Genomic DNA, 15,049 nt, shown 5'->3' on the forward strand with positions numbered 1-15,049 from the left:
TAATACATGTGTGAACACATAGACCACAACATGTCCCTAGTGAGCCTCTAGTTGACTAGCTCGTTGATCAACAGATAGTCATGGTTTCCTGACTATGGACATTGGATGTCATTGATAACGGGATCACATCATTAGGAGAATGATGTGATGGGCAAGACCCAATCCTAAGCATAGCACAAAGATCGTGTAGTTCATTTGCTAGAGCTTTTCCAATTGTCAAGTATCATTTCCTTAGACCATGAGATCGTGCAACTCCCGGATGCCGTAGGAGTGCTTTGGGTGTACCAAACGTCACAACGTAACTGGGTGACTATAAAGGTGCACTACGGGTATCTCCGAAAGTGTCTGTTGGGTTGGCACAGATCGAGACTGGGATTTGTCACTCCGTATGACGAAGAGGTATCTCTGGGGCCACTCGGTAATGCATCATCATAATGAGCTCAAAGTGACCAAGTGGTTGGTCATGGGATCATGCATTACGGTACGAGTAAAGTGACTTGCCGGTAACGAGATTGAACAAGGTATTGGGATACCGACGATCGAATCTCGGGCAAGTAACGTACCGATTGACAAAGGGAATTGTATACGGGATTGATTGAATCCTCGACATCGTGGTTCATCCGATGAGATCATCGTGGAACATGTAGGAGCCAACATAGGTATCCAGATCCCACTGTTGGTTATTGACCGGAGAGGCGTCTCGGTCATGTCTGCATGTCTCCCGAACCCGTAGGGTCTACACACTTAAGGTTCGGTGACGCTAGGGTTGTAGAGATATTAGTATGCGGAAACCCAAAAGTTGTTCGGAGTCCCGGATGAGATCCCGAACGTCACGAGGAGTTCCGGAATGGTCCGGAGGTGAAGAATTATATATAGGAAGTCCAGTTTCGGCCATCGGGAAAGTTTCGGGGGTTATCGGTATTGTACCGGGACCACCGGAAGGGTCCCGGGGGTCCACCGGGTGGGGCCACCTATCCCGGAGGGCCCCATGGGCTGAAGTGGGAGGGGAACCAGCCCCTGGTGGGCTGGTGCGCCCCCCCATGGGCCTCCCCCTGCGCCTAGGGTTGGAAACCCTGGGGGTGGGGGCGCCCCACCTGGCTTGGGGGGCAAGTTTCCCCCCTTGGCCGCCGCCCCCCCATGTAGATGGGATCCCAGGGCTGGCGCCCCCCCAGGGGGCCTATATATAGTGGGGGGAGGGAGGGCAGCAGTACCCTAGCCCCTGGCGCCTCCCTCTCCCTCCCGTGACACCTCTCCCTCCCGCTTGCGCTTGGCGAAGCCCTGCCGGGATCCCCGCTACTTCCACCACCACGCCGTCGTGCTGCTGGATCTCCATCAACCTCTCCTTCCCCCTTGCTGGATCAATAAGGAGGAGACGTCGCTGCTCCGTACGTGTGTTGAACGCGGAGGTGTCGTCCGTTCGGCGCTCGGTCATCGGTGATTTGGATCACGACGAGTACGACTCCATCAACCCCGTTCACTTGAACGCTTCCGCTCGCGATCTACAAGGGTATGTAGATGCACTCCTTCCCTCTCGTTGCTAGTACACTCCATAGATGGATCTTGGTGATGTGTAGAAAATTTTAAAATTCTGCAACGATCCCCAACACTGCGCGCTCAGCGCCGGAGTCTCTGGTCGCTCACCTCCGAAACCACTCACCGCCCGACTAACGTCCAGCACCGCCGATGACTTGCCGCCAAGGAAAGCCCCCGTCACCCACGCCACCTTTCACCTCGTGCTCTTCGCCGTCGAGAAGAGATTATTTCCAAACGGTTAGCAAATAAAATTACCTCGATACCTAGGTGATTTTACAACGTAATTTGGCGGCTTGTACCCACCGATGGTTACTGTAGTACTGTACCAACAAACCGTATGAATAACTTATTCAGGTGCCAGGACCAGTAAATTTACTTCGGGAAGGACAAATCTTACGGCACAGCATCCATCGATGGGGTGGGGTGCGATTCGTGACAACCCAATTCTCTCGCTCGATCATTCGACCGGGGTGAAGAATATACCCCCCCCCCCCCCGTTTCTTTTTTTTGCGGGGTGAAGGGAGTTTTATTGCAAGTTCATAGAGTTAGAGTCAAGAGGCCACATGTCCTTGATACAACATGGAATCGAGCCCCGCCAAACGGTTGTAGCACGTTCGGACCGGCTATAGGTGGCCAACCGATCGGCAACTCTATTTTGACTACGACTAAATTTCTGAGGTAAAAACTCCCTCTCACTCATCAACTCCTTAATTTCTAAGACTAACTGGCCATACGCCGAGTGAACCAGAGCATCATTGGACAAACTGGACAGAGCTTCAGAAGAATCCGACTGCAAGACCACTGGGCGGTTGGAGTGTTGGATAGCCAAAGCCATTCCTTGCATGATCGCATGTAGTTCCGCTTTCAATGGGTCACTGCAGTGAAAAATAAAACAATATGCCGCAAAGACAATCAAACCATCGCTGTCCCAGAGCACCGATCCGTCAGCACCCAAGAAAGAGCCATCAACGGGCAGGGCAACATTGCCTGGCTTCGGGCCGGCCAGGGAATAGGAGGGCTCGCGTCCCTCTGTATAGGAACAACGGTTGGCGTGGAGGTCATTTTCCCTTTCAAGATTTCCTCTGATGAAAACTTCCCAGCTAGCTTGATGGATTTGAAGTAGCTATCCAAAACTTCCACTGTAGTAAGGATAGGGGGTGGATCCTTACCATGTGTTATGTCGTTCGTAATTGCCAAATCTGCCATATCATCATTATTAACATGTCTCGAACATCTTCGGAACACCCATATAGCAAGTGCATAAACCATTCCTTTCCGTTGTCAATCAGCAGGTCATCACCTGGAATCGGCCATCTCTTCTGCATATGCACCCAGAGACTTCGTGCATGCATACAGGAAGTCAGCGCACGGAATGTACCTTCTTCTTCCACACCGCATAAAGGGCAAGTCGAGCGAGTAGATAAATGCATGTATCTTTTGCATTGCTGCGTGGGTAAGGTTCCTGTCACAGCCTTCGATGATGTGATCTTCATTTTCTGAGGTACGCCAGAGTTCCACACACAGTTCCAAAGGGTCCGAGCGCCATCTGAGTTAGTAATTGAAGCACCAACTGCAAAGTTAATATTATGATCAGGCATGGCTAGCTTATATGCACTTTTCACTATGAAAACGCCACTCTTCTCCGGGAACCACGAGAGAAAATCAGTACGCTGATGAGGGGATGTTCTGATTTTCAGAATATGGTCAACATCCATCGGTCAAAAGAATTGGCTCAGGCGGTCAAATCTCTATGCACCATTGGCATCGATGAGATCAGACACGCGGTTAAGACGACAAGTGCCTTTAGGAGTGATTGGTCGAAATGAAAAGGGGCGAGGTATCCAGGGATCCCTCCACGTACGGATTGTGGATCCGTTCCCCACCCGCCAAATAACGCCCTTCTTCAATAGCCCGAGACCATGCAATATACCTTTCCACACCGCGGAGCCATTGCCTAAAAAAACAGTGTCCAGAATATGACTTGAAGGATAATATTTAGCCTTCAGTAACTGTGCACATAGACTTCCTAGCGTGTCCAGCAATCGCCAGGCTTGTTTGGCCAACAAAGCCTGGTTGAAAGCCCTCATGTCCCTATTTTTAAGTCACTATTTTATTTTGCTTCGTACGTACTCCGTGTTGAAATCTCTAAAAGACAGGAATTTAGGAACAGGGGTATATCTCTCCCTAATAATAAAGCAAACAATGCTTCTTTTTGTCCGTCAAAAAAAATACTGATGAGGACATGACTATGTACCCTGGATACGACCAAAAATATTGCATACATGTATATTTGTGAGGTGATTTCTAATGCAAACTATGCAATAATTTATTTATGTCATCCAGGACAAAAATACTTCACAGACTTTTGTGCCATGTCTAATTGCAGGTGTATGGGACATTTGTGCAATCCACATACGAAGATAAGGGAAAAAGAGAAGTTTATGTGTTGTTCAAAAAGTCCTCTCATGTCTCTTTTGAGCCAAGAGAAGATAGAGTCCAAGTCTCTCATGTTCTGGATTCAGATACGGACTGCACAGACATACCTAACTCAAAACGTCAATAACTCTTTCATACGGACTCCGAATTGGGTGATTTTTTTGTTGGAAAGTAGATTCCGTGCACTTTCCAACACAATTGGAATCACCTTCAAATTCGTCTGGAGCATTGAGTTATGGACGAAACAATTTGACGTTACAGCAGAATCCGAGTCAAACTACAAGTCCAAAGGTGTTGCATCACCTCCACTTGGGCCCATGAGCCTTGTACGACCTAGGGTTGGTTTTAGGATGCCTTGGGACGTCCTCCCACCTCCTTGGCCGTCACCCCTCGCTCCTATATAAGTAGGTCCATCTAGTAGCTTTTTCCTTAGGATTTGTTTAGTTAAAAGTTAGCCATTGCAACTTCATGTACTTCGTTTATGTCCAACGACCAAACCAAGACCGCTTCTGGATCCCCACCTTTATCAATACTTCATATATATTTGCAATATTCAGATTGCTTTATCATATTCTTGCTTGTTCTTCGATTGCTTGCAGGAATAGACCTTCATGGTCAGGTTGATCATGCTCCGGCATGGTCAATAACCTCTCAGAGTTGGTTTAGCGATTGCTAAGGCGCAACGTCGTGCATGTTTGTAGTCGGATCGTCAAAGTCATCTCCACCAAATCGATAGTTATCATCTCATCGAAAGATCGGGACACCTCGCCTCTATCAAGTGGTATCAGTTTTCAGGTTGCTCGGTGAGAATTTTCAGTTATCCCTAGATTAGATTTATTTTCTTACCTATTGTCCAAAGAAAAAGCCACACAAAAAAGTTAGATATATTCATATTTTGTCCTAGCCAATCTGAGCCTTTGCAATTTTCTTTTCATTGTTTGCATTATTTGAATTATCGGTTGCATCGTCGTGTCGAGTTACTGGTCTTAGTGTCTAGTTCGTTTAGAGTTTCGAGTTCTGTTCACATTAGTCACGTCGCCGCTGCATCGTTATCCCTTCCGCTGTCCACCACCCCATCTATCAATTTCCACCACATGCTAACCATCGTTCATTGTCACAATCATAGTGGAGGTCGTTCACATCCTCGCTTGATCCAATCTGCATCTTATCTAGTTTGTTTTGGAAAGAGGGAGAGAAAAAAAAGACAGAGAAAAAAAGGAAAAAAAGATAGAGAAAAAAAGAGAGAGAAAGAAAAAGAAAAAAGTGTGAGGAAAAAAAGAGAAGAGAAAAGAACAAAATTCGGATCTATCTAGACTCAATCTCGTAGTTGAATTCGAATTGGAATCTGTTTTGTGCACTGTTCAGTAAAACAGGCATAACTTCCTCATATGAAGTCTGTTTTGACTCCGCGAGCACTCAAATGAAAGCTAACGACGAGCCGCATCTAAATAGTTATAGAAGCATGTTCAATATTTGGCACCTCAAAATCTGCTTCTAAATAGGTCTTTTTGCCCTCCGAAGTTCGCGAACACAACTTATTCCAGTTTTTCAGGCCAGTTTTAGAATTTTTTTACTCCTCATATCAACTTGAAATTGAGTGATTCTTTTTGCGCTTGAAAGCTTGAGTCGGTGCCATTCTTGAGAAAAATTATTAGAAAATTGGCACAAACTTTTTCAGAGAAAGTTGGAGAGAAAGTTGTTGATATATCCTGCTTGGCTGTTGTTTCACATCATTATCTTTACTGTTATTGTGATCTTCACTTATATCTTGCTGTTCAGAGCTACTTCATGTTCTTTATTGATGCTAGTTGTGCTACGGCGTGACCTCATTAGTGTTCTAGGCTCGTGTCTCTCGTCCGATCTAGCCTAGGACCAGCACAGTAACGTCGTTGAGCGTTTATTCAACATTGCATCTCTGAATTGATTATTGCTAATCTTTTGCTACCATATATTTAAGCCTTACAAGATCCACATATTTCTACACCATGTATACATACGTTCCCCTGGCAATCGCTTTACTCAATCTTTGGAGTTATTTGACACCGCTGGTTGCCTGCCACCACCTGCTGCTTGGTAATAACTTGTAAGATATTGATATTTTCTTTACTGTGAGCGCTTTACTACCACACCCTAGTAGTTCATAGAAACATTATTCTTGAATTTTGTTTCTTGTTTCTACTAATCATGACAGGGTCCGAAGATAGAAATTCTTGGACGACGGATACATCTTCACCATCACGAGAGGTGGGACAACACACACAAGCATATGGTCAGGTTATCTCTTTACCATCATTTGAGGGTAGATTTAATCCTACTATTTATCTAGCTTGGGAGCTTGAAGTAGAACAAGTTTTTAGTCACCATAATTTTTCTGAACTTGAGAGAGTACGAGCTACCACTAGAGCATTTACTGGTTTTGCTTCTGTTTGGTGGAGTGTACATTGTAAGAAAAACATTGATAACCAACCCACAACTTGGAAAGTTTTGAAAGTTGTAATGAGACAACAATTTTTCCTCCTTACTATCGTCATGAATTGCTTCGCAAATTGGAACAAATAAAACAAGGCAGTAACACTGTTCATGCTTACTACCAAGAGTTCAAATCTTATATGCATCATTGTGACATAGAAGAATCTGAGGATGATACAATGAATAGATTTGTTGGTGGTTTGAACCATGATATCCGTGCAAGATTTCAGTATATTCCTCGTTGCATTACTGGTATGTATGTTCGCGCTTGTACCTTTGAGAAACAGATACAGGAGGATGCATTGGGTGACTACAACAACTACTATTCCAGTTCATGCTCACCACCGCTGGTTGGTTCCTCCACCGTTGCACCTACTAGAGCAGCCCCACCTCGTATTGTGAGTGCGACATCATCTCAAGAGTATGGTACATTGTCAACGTCCGTACCTACATCATCTACGTCTTTGCGACAAGGTAACAGTAAAGGTATTGATGTTATAACTTCACATGAGAATGATGCATGCCTAGTTAACTTGAATGCATAGTGTTGAGTTACCTGTTGATTTGAGCACACCACCTATTTTAGAGAATCTTGTTACTGTCATGAATGTGTCATGTGATCAAACAACTGAAATACCAACAATTTTGAGTGCACCCATTGAATTAACTGTTGATGCAAAAGAACCAATTTTTAATCATTTTGATATGACCTCTAATCTTGGTGATGATTCTGTGTCCAATGACTTACTGCATGTTTGCTTATTTAAGCATGTTGTAGCATTTAATTTGATGCAAGTAAGGTTTATTCACCAATGTTGGGATGGTTTAATGATGAACATTGTCAATCCTTTGATATGAATAAGAGCTTCACTTATATGTGCAAATTGAGTTGCAATATTTTCATGCCTTCTAATACTTGTGATAATATTTTGGATTTACATTTTATGAACTATGAAAGATACTCATGTATACATGTGTCATATGTGCAAAAATTAAGTGAAGTAAAAATGAATGACGTATACATATACAACATATACACCTTGTCTCTTTTGTTAGCTACATTTCAGATTAAGCAACGCCGAGGACGGCTTTTTTTCAAGAAGGGGAGGATGATGAGGACATGACTACCTTGGATACGACCAAAAATATTGCATACATGTATATTTGTGAGGTGATTTCTAATGCAAACTATGCAATAGTTTATTTATGTCATCCAGGACAAAAATACTTCACAGACTTTTGTGCCATGTCTAATTGAAGGTGTATGGGACATTTGTGCAATCCACATATGAATATAAGGGAAAAAGAGAAGTTTATGCGATGTTCAAAAAGTCCTCTCATGTCACTTTTGAACCAAGAGAAGATAGAGTCCAAGTCTCTCACGTTCTGGATTCAGATTCGGACTGCACAGACATACCTGACTCAAAACGCCAATAACTCTTTCATACGGACTCCAAATTGGGTGATTCTTTTTTTGTTGGAAAGTAGATTTCATGAACTTTCCAACACAATTGGAATCACCTTCAAATTCGTCCGGAGCGTTGAGTTATGGACGAAACAATGTGATGTTGCAGTAGAATCCGAGTCAAATTACAAGTCTAGAGGTGTTGCATCACCTCCACTTGGGCCCATGAGCCTTGTACGACCTAGGGTTGGTTTTAGGATGCCTTGGGACGTCCTCCCACCTCCTTGGCCGCCACCCCTTACTCCTATATAAGTAGATCCATCTAGTAGCTTTTTCCTTGGAATTTGTTTAGTTAAAAAGTTAGCCATTGCAACTTCGTGTACTTCGTTTCTGTCCAACGACCAGACCAAGACCGCTTCCAGATCCCCACCTTTATCAATACTTCATATATATTCGCAATATTCAGATTGCTTTATCATATTCTTGCTTGTTCTTCGATTGCTTGCAGGAATAGACCTTCGTGGTCAGGTTGATCGTGCTCCGGCATGGTCAATAACCTTTCGGAGTTGGTTTAGCGATTGCTAAGGCGCAACGTCGTGCACGTTTGTAGTCGGATCGTCAAAGTCATCTCCACCAAATCGATAGTTATCATCTCATCGAAAGATCGGGACACCTTGCCTCTATCAAATACCCTCGAAGTTGATATAAATTATCCACTATGCCATCCATAAGTAAAGAAAACGATTCGATTATATTTTCAAAAGTCACTATTTTATAGAGGCAATTCCCTGACAAATCAAAGACACACAAGTGCTCTAGTGGTTGGCGCTTTGCTATGTTAGCCTAGAGACCATGGTTCAATACCCTCTTTTCACGATTTTTTCCTTCCTTTTCTCACGCGCGTACGCGTTCATGGGCTGGCCTTGACATCCCTTTTTTTTAATTTTTGTCTTTTCTTTTCTCATTCTGTTTTTATTTTTTCCTTCTTTAAATTAATTCGGGATTTTTTAAATTTAAAAATTGCATGTTTTTAGAAAAAAAATTAAGAAACCAGAAAATGTTTGTGAATTCAGAAAATATTCGAGAAATCATAAGAAATTTGCGGATTCAAAAAATGTTGGTGATTTTTCGAACTGTTTGCAAATTATAAAAAAAATATAATTTGAAAAAAAAAGACAGAAATTTAGGAACAGAGGGTATATATTAATTACATCTCTCTCGATTTCTATTTCAAACAAATAGATTATCCCTGGCATGGAGAACATGACCACTCTTCGGAAAACAAATAGGTTTCTACAAGTCATCCTAGTTCGGAAATCTCTGAATTCTTCAGATAAAACAGATGCATTCTTCAGATCAAAAAGTTTGAATTTTTCAATTTACTACTCTCCATTCTCAAATATTTGTCTTTCGAGATATTTCAAATGGTCTACAATATACAGATGTATGTAGACATGTTTTAGTGTGTAGATTCACTCATTTTACTTCGTATGTAGTCACTTGTTGAAATCTCTAAAGACAAATATTTAAGAATGGAGGGAGTATAAGAAGATGCCTTTCGTTCCGGACTATGTCACTCAACATGAATACGTTCACGTGTAGGCTCAACCTAAATATTGTGACCATGCAGTTTTACACAAGAGGCATAAGAAGACATCTCGACAGCTAGAAGCAAAGAGATCAAACATCATAGAGTAGAAGATAAATCAAATGACAGGATAAATATGTAACATGCAAATCACCCACTTTACATTGTCACAAGTACTCCCTCCCCTCCGTTCAGAATTACTCGTCCAACAAATGAATGTATCTAGATGTATTTTTAGTTGTAGATATATCCATTTTTGTGACAAGTAATTCTGAACGGAGGGAGTACTTGGTAGTGATAAACTGCAAAACACGGGAGGCAACAAAGCAAATTACATTTGGTCGGTGAAGGAAGAGACAGAGTACTGTTTAAATTATTCATGTATTTATACTTAAATATCTCATTTTCATCAACCTTAGAACCATGCAGCAAATGCTCCCTTGACGCCTAATCAGTTACCATAGCCGACAGAATTGGAACATTGCGCAAACATTTTATCCATTTATAGCCATCACTACTACTATTCACTTTGTAAACTTTTTTGCCAACTTCGAGCAGAAAACAGGAGCTGATGTTCCGCCTCCTCAAAAGTTAATGGTGCTACTTTGTTACACAATATATATAATAAACAACAGAAAAAAGAAAGAAGAACAAACAGACAGACAGACAATAAACCGTTCTTTTCTATCTAATCTGAAAATAAACAAGTTGAGCTGCAGCCGAGGTCCCTAGGAGAAACTACAGGTTGAACATGCTGGAACACATCTCACGGGCCTCTCTTCAAAATTTCACAGTAGCTACCAACTCTATATCTCTATTCAGGACAACTGACAAGGGGGGCTGAATCAGTAGCCATTCAGCCACATTTGGTTAGCCCGGGCGGCGGCGGCAGCACTCAAGTTTCCCTCGCTGGGGTTTCAGTGTTCGGGTCCTAGGCCTGGCTGCGACTGCCCGAGCGTTGTGCCGTACTGCGACGGCATCTGCCCCTACCTAAGGCCGCCCTGGTGGCCCTGCTGCCCCTGGTAGCCCTGCTGCCCTTGATAGCCATACAAGGGGTTGGCAGCAAGAGGCGGCATTCCTCGCGAACCAGCTCCATGCATCCACATTGCAGGGTTCTCGCCCTGCACAGACAAACATGGAGGTTAGCAATTTTCCTAATATAAATCTAGTTCCCCCACTCTTGCGTGAATCTCTTACCTGTTGTAGAGACATGTAGGGGTTTCCATCCTTGTATTGGGAGGGCATTGCTCCATCAAACCCAGGAGTTGTGGTTGCCGACGGATTGCTTTGGTTCAGGGCAAAGTTTTGAGGCATGCCATTTGCAGTTCCGAAACCTCCAACGTAGTTGGAGAGCATCGAGGCTGGCTGTGGAAGGCTCCCAAGAGGAACATTGCTGTTGTATTGTGGCATTGGGTATTTTATGCCCGAGTTGGGAGCTGCAGCTGCGCCTTGGTGGAATAGACCACTGTTCATGTATGCTTGCTGATAGGCAGCAGGCGGGAGATACGCATAGCTTTGCGGCAAAGATGGGTATCCGGTCATGTTTTCATATCCAAGGGGAAGCCCTCCTTGAGCATAAGGATGAAGGGCAGCAAGATGGTGAGGCAGAGGAGGACCTGGGGCAATGCCGGTGCTTCCCTGAGAGTGGGTCAACTGTGGGTTGGATAAACCACCTTGATTAACATTCTACAAGAACAAACCATATTAGAATGGTGCTGCAGAAATAACTAAGAAAACTGAACATCTAACGTAACAAGAGAACAGCAGAATTGCAGCTTTTTCAGTAACAAAAATAACAGCATAATAAAATCCTAATGAGTAATACAGCTACAATTTAGCTCTCTAGAGAAAAAATGCCCACGCAGAATTAGGCACAAATGTAAGTGTTGCTAGCCACAAGACACAGAACTGAACAAAATAAAGCACGAGGCAGATGTAACTATAACAGGATTTAACCAAACATGACCAAAAAATTGATTGCTAACACTCTGGGCATAGTTAACAATTAACATGCAGCATAGCTGCACTAAGAGCAGTAAGCAAGAGTTATCCTGGTTGCAGGCTGCAACTTCCAGACACATTTTAGAGTGCAGCAAGTAAAACTGTATACAACTAACCCATGTTCCTCACCAAACAAATATATTTTACCCTTTTACCAGAATTCGTACATATAGAATTTGTAACACATGGCTACTCTCAAAAGAGTTGTCGTCTAGTCCATGATTCAGTGAAGTGTTCATACCTCTTGTGGATGTGAAGAAACAGTTGCATTGTTCACGGACGATTGTGGTGTACCATGAACCATTGTAGCCAATGGAGGGTTAGTAAGCAGCAGTGAGAATGCTGGATCCAACTCACGGAAAGGCGGCATTGCTGGTGCATTGGCAGGCATCATGGAGCATGATGCATCGAGTGTCCCAGACACAAAACTACCGAATGTCAAGTGCGCAAAATCAGCATTGGAAACCTGAAGGTGGCCTGGGAACCTGAAGGTGGCCTGGGTTATCATCAGATGGTTTTGGTCTGTTTTCCTCATGTATGGTCAAGTCTTCCAACTGATACGCTGTAGTAGACATATCACCATTTGAATCTGCATCTAGAAGGATGAAATCATTAAAATTGAGAAAGACGATCTATATAATTAACAAAAGAGAAAGTGACTAGAAAGACAGAGAATTCTGGTCAGTTAGACAAGGAGGGAGCATGCAACATGAAATACAAAAAGAGGTATGCATAAGCTCTACAGTCCAGGAGACCCAAGGTAAAAAGAATTCAGAAAAGAGGCACAAAAATCAGGGTTTGATGTACCACATCACACTGAACCTTGTGTTTGGTAGGTAAGGCATCCTTGTTTGCAATGGGTGAGCTGATAATAGGCAATAAACATGCATCAAAAAATAAAAACAGCTCAGGGTCATACAGAAATAGTAACTCCAACATGTCCTAGCATAACAGATCTTCACATAGGCACAAATGAAAGTACAGATAAAAAGAGGTAAATGACATCTTTCATAACTTACTTTGGTTGTGTTCAAATGAATGTTCATCAGAGAGATAGCCATCTGTTTTCTCTATCAAGTCATTATTCAAGACCGCGCCTTCATCAGACGGGGATAATGGTCCTAGAGATGCTAGGCCAGTGGCATTGCTTGCACTTGTCTCCTTAGTTTGCTCGTTGGCATCTCCAGCGCCGTCATTCTTGACCTCCAGGGTAAATGATCTTGGTGCACTCACATTTGCGGAAGCAGCACCAATGCCTTCTGGCACATCAGACCCCTGTCCTGGAGGAAATATGCCAACAGAGTCCTCCTTAGGTACAGAGGGGGCTGAATAGTAATAACTCGAGGCTCGAGTATCCTCAGCTCCTGTTCTTCTTGTTCCACACGACAGCTGTTAGCAAGAGTCTTCCCAGGTTGTTGCTTGGCAGTTTTAGAAGGATTCTTCTTTCTGTGAAGATATAAAGAAGGTGCAAATCTTTTAGCGTAAAAAGACAACCTCAGGTGATAACCTGCTTACACTAGTTGATAAGATGTCACATGTATATTGGCAAGGAAATAGCAGGTCCAAAGGACGACATCACTCTGATTAAAACACTTATTGGGTTACCATTTGTGTTTCCACCTTCAAATTTCTGCTTCATTTTATTTTGACGAGACCTAGAACCACCCCCCGTTTCCCTGCCATATTTGCAAATACCACAGGTTTACGCAACTATACTTGAGGGTCCAAAACAAAGACATACCTTGCAATGAAGGACATAAACCTTACTGTGACCAAATAGTTACTACTAATCTACTCGATCCAAGGGCAGGTTGCCCCCGCTATCCAGGGTTAGTGAACTACTGCCTGCTTTAGTCCCCTAATGTCGACCAAGTGCAATACTATTTCAGAAATACTAGATAGATGGAAATATATGTAGTAGGACTTGCGTGAGGACCTTTTGCTTTTGGGCGGAAGGTTGAAGACCTCGGTGTTTTCGCTTGTGGCCACCAGATGGTTGGAGAGGTCACTTTGCAGGTACATGAATCTAAAACCCAAGCTTCTTTTACTGGTGAGAGCAGCCACTCCTTTCAGAGTCTTGTTCCTCATGTCAACAGCAAGCATCCACAAGTCGTAGTCCATGTGGTAAACCTTGGCCATGATGTAAACAACATCATCATCATGCAAGCTGAGAGTAGGATGCCCTGTGTGAAGTCTGCTCAAGGTTGCATTCTTCGTTGTGTCCTTGACATCATGCTGAGGAAGCAACTGGGAGTGAGTCTCGTCCACGATGATGTCCGAGGCTTTGAGCTTGAGGTCGATGTGCCACTTCTTCTTGGACTCCAGCCATGTCAGTATGGCAGCACCCCAGTCCTCGGAGATGTAGGTCGAGCCAGGGACAGGATGAGTCCACACCTCTGAGTATTTGATGGAGCCATCTCTGCCGACAGAGACGTCCCGGTCACAGGTCAAACAGAACGGGTCCATCTTGTTGGGCGCCAAAAGCACGGGCAAACGGATGAAGCGGAGGACGTTGTTGTCATCGCCGTCGCCGCCGGGGAGCAGATCACCGATGAGGATGCCATTCCATAGGTCGACCCAGCCGACTGAACCGCGATCGCCACCGAGGGCGATCACCTTGGTCGGAGTGCTGTAGTAGCAGTCCTTGTGTGGAGGTTCTGTACGCATGGACCTGGTGTTCCATGTGCCTGACCGGGAGTCAAACAGGTCGAGGGCGTACTGCCCAAGGTCGAAAGTTGAACGGAGATTGGCGACCAAGAACCTGCCGTCGTCGGGGCAGCGCAGGAGGGCAACTGACCGGTCGGCGAACAAGCGGGTGGGGTGGGTGGGGAGCACCTCAAGCTTGTTGACGCCGGCACGGTAGATGATGTAGTTGTTGTGGTCCCGGTCGATGTATGAAGAGCCGATGATGACGCGGAAGAGGGCGAGGTCGCCGTCGGTGCGGACAAGGCGTGGCAGAAGGAGGAGCGAGGTGGCGGGTCCGTCCTGGAGGAGGGTGGGTAGGTGGACGGTGAAGTAGGAGATGAGCGGCGAATGCGCGGGCCAGAAGGTGAGGCGGATGGCGGCGCCGTTGCTAGTGAAGCCCTCGGCGGTGGAGGCGTTGGTGCGGTCGTCGGCGTAGACCAGGGTGTCGAGGACGACCGACTTTGGGGGAGGATCGCCGCAGTCGTGGGGGTCGTGCGGAGGGAACCAGGACATGGGGCGGGAGGTCCGTATCTTCTCCTCTTGGTCGTCACCGAGTGCAGTACGATTGGCCATGGAAGATCCCTCAGTCGGAGTCATGGAGGAAATCCGCGGGTGGGGGGTGGGGGGCCGCGGCGGCGGCGGCGGGGGGATCAGGGAAGGCGAACCCTAAATCACAATTCTATCTATCAATCTGTGGCCAGAGTTTTCGCTTTCCCCTTATTTCCCCAATCAATGGCGTGCACTTTTACTAATTTTCAGTCGTCTGAAAACAAATTCGTCTCAAGTCGTTTTTTAGTCCGTCCGATTCACACGAATCTCAGCGATTTTCGTTTGTCCTCAGTTGGATGTGGGTACGTGGCGGACCTTTTTCTGTGTTGTTGGGCTTTCGGGTTTGCGGGTCTATTGGTTACGTTATTCGATCCGCGAAGCAC

At 44.7% G+C, this 15,049-nt stretch overlaps 1 protein-coding gene across 2 annotated transcripts; it reads right to left on the reverse strand.

Annotated features, from left to right (window-relative positions):
• Positions 1 to 9,904: 9,904 nt before the first annotated feature.
• Positions 9,905 to 14,812, reverse strand: LOC109784825 (uncharacterized). Of its 2 annotated transcripts, none has more exons than XM_073498088.1 (5): positions 13,369 to 14,812; positions 12,452 to 12,878; positions 11,674 to 12,027; positions 10,629 to 11,117; positions 9,905 to 10,552 (listed from the first exon to the last, which is right to left on the reverse strand). In XM_073498088.1, the coding sequence occupies exons 1-2, from the start codon at positions 14,712 to 14,714 to the stop codon at positions 12,662 to 12,664; spliced, it is 1,563 nt and encodes a 520-aa protein (XP_073354189.1). In that variant the 5' UTR covers positions 14,715 to 14,812; the 3' UTR covers positions 9,905 to 10,552; positions 10,629 to 11,117; positions 11,674 to 12,027; positions 12,452 to 12,661. The 2 variants fall into 2 exon arrangements, with proteins under 2 accessions (XP_073354189.1, XP_073354190.1); XM_073498089.1 differs by having other exon boundaries at positions 9,963 to 10,552; positions 11,674 to 12,021; positions 13,369 to 14,802.
• Positions 14,813 to 15,049: the final 237 nt, after the last annotated feature.

The sequence above is a fragment of the Aegilops tauschii genome, chromosome 5 (assembly GCF_002575655.3).
Source record: "Aegilops tauschii subsp. strangulata cultivar AL8/78 chromosome 5, Aet v6.0, whole genome shotgun sequence".
NCBI lineage: Eukaryota > Viridiplantae > Streptophyta > Magnoliopsida > Poales > Poaceae > Aegilops > Aegilops tauschii.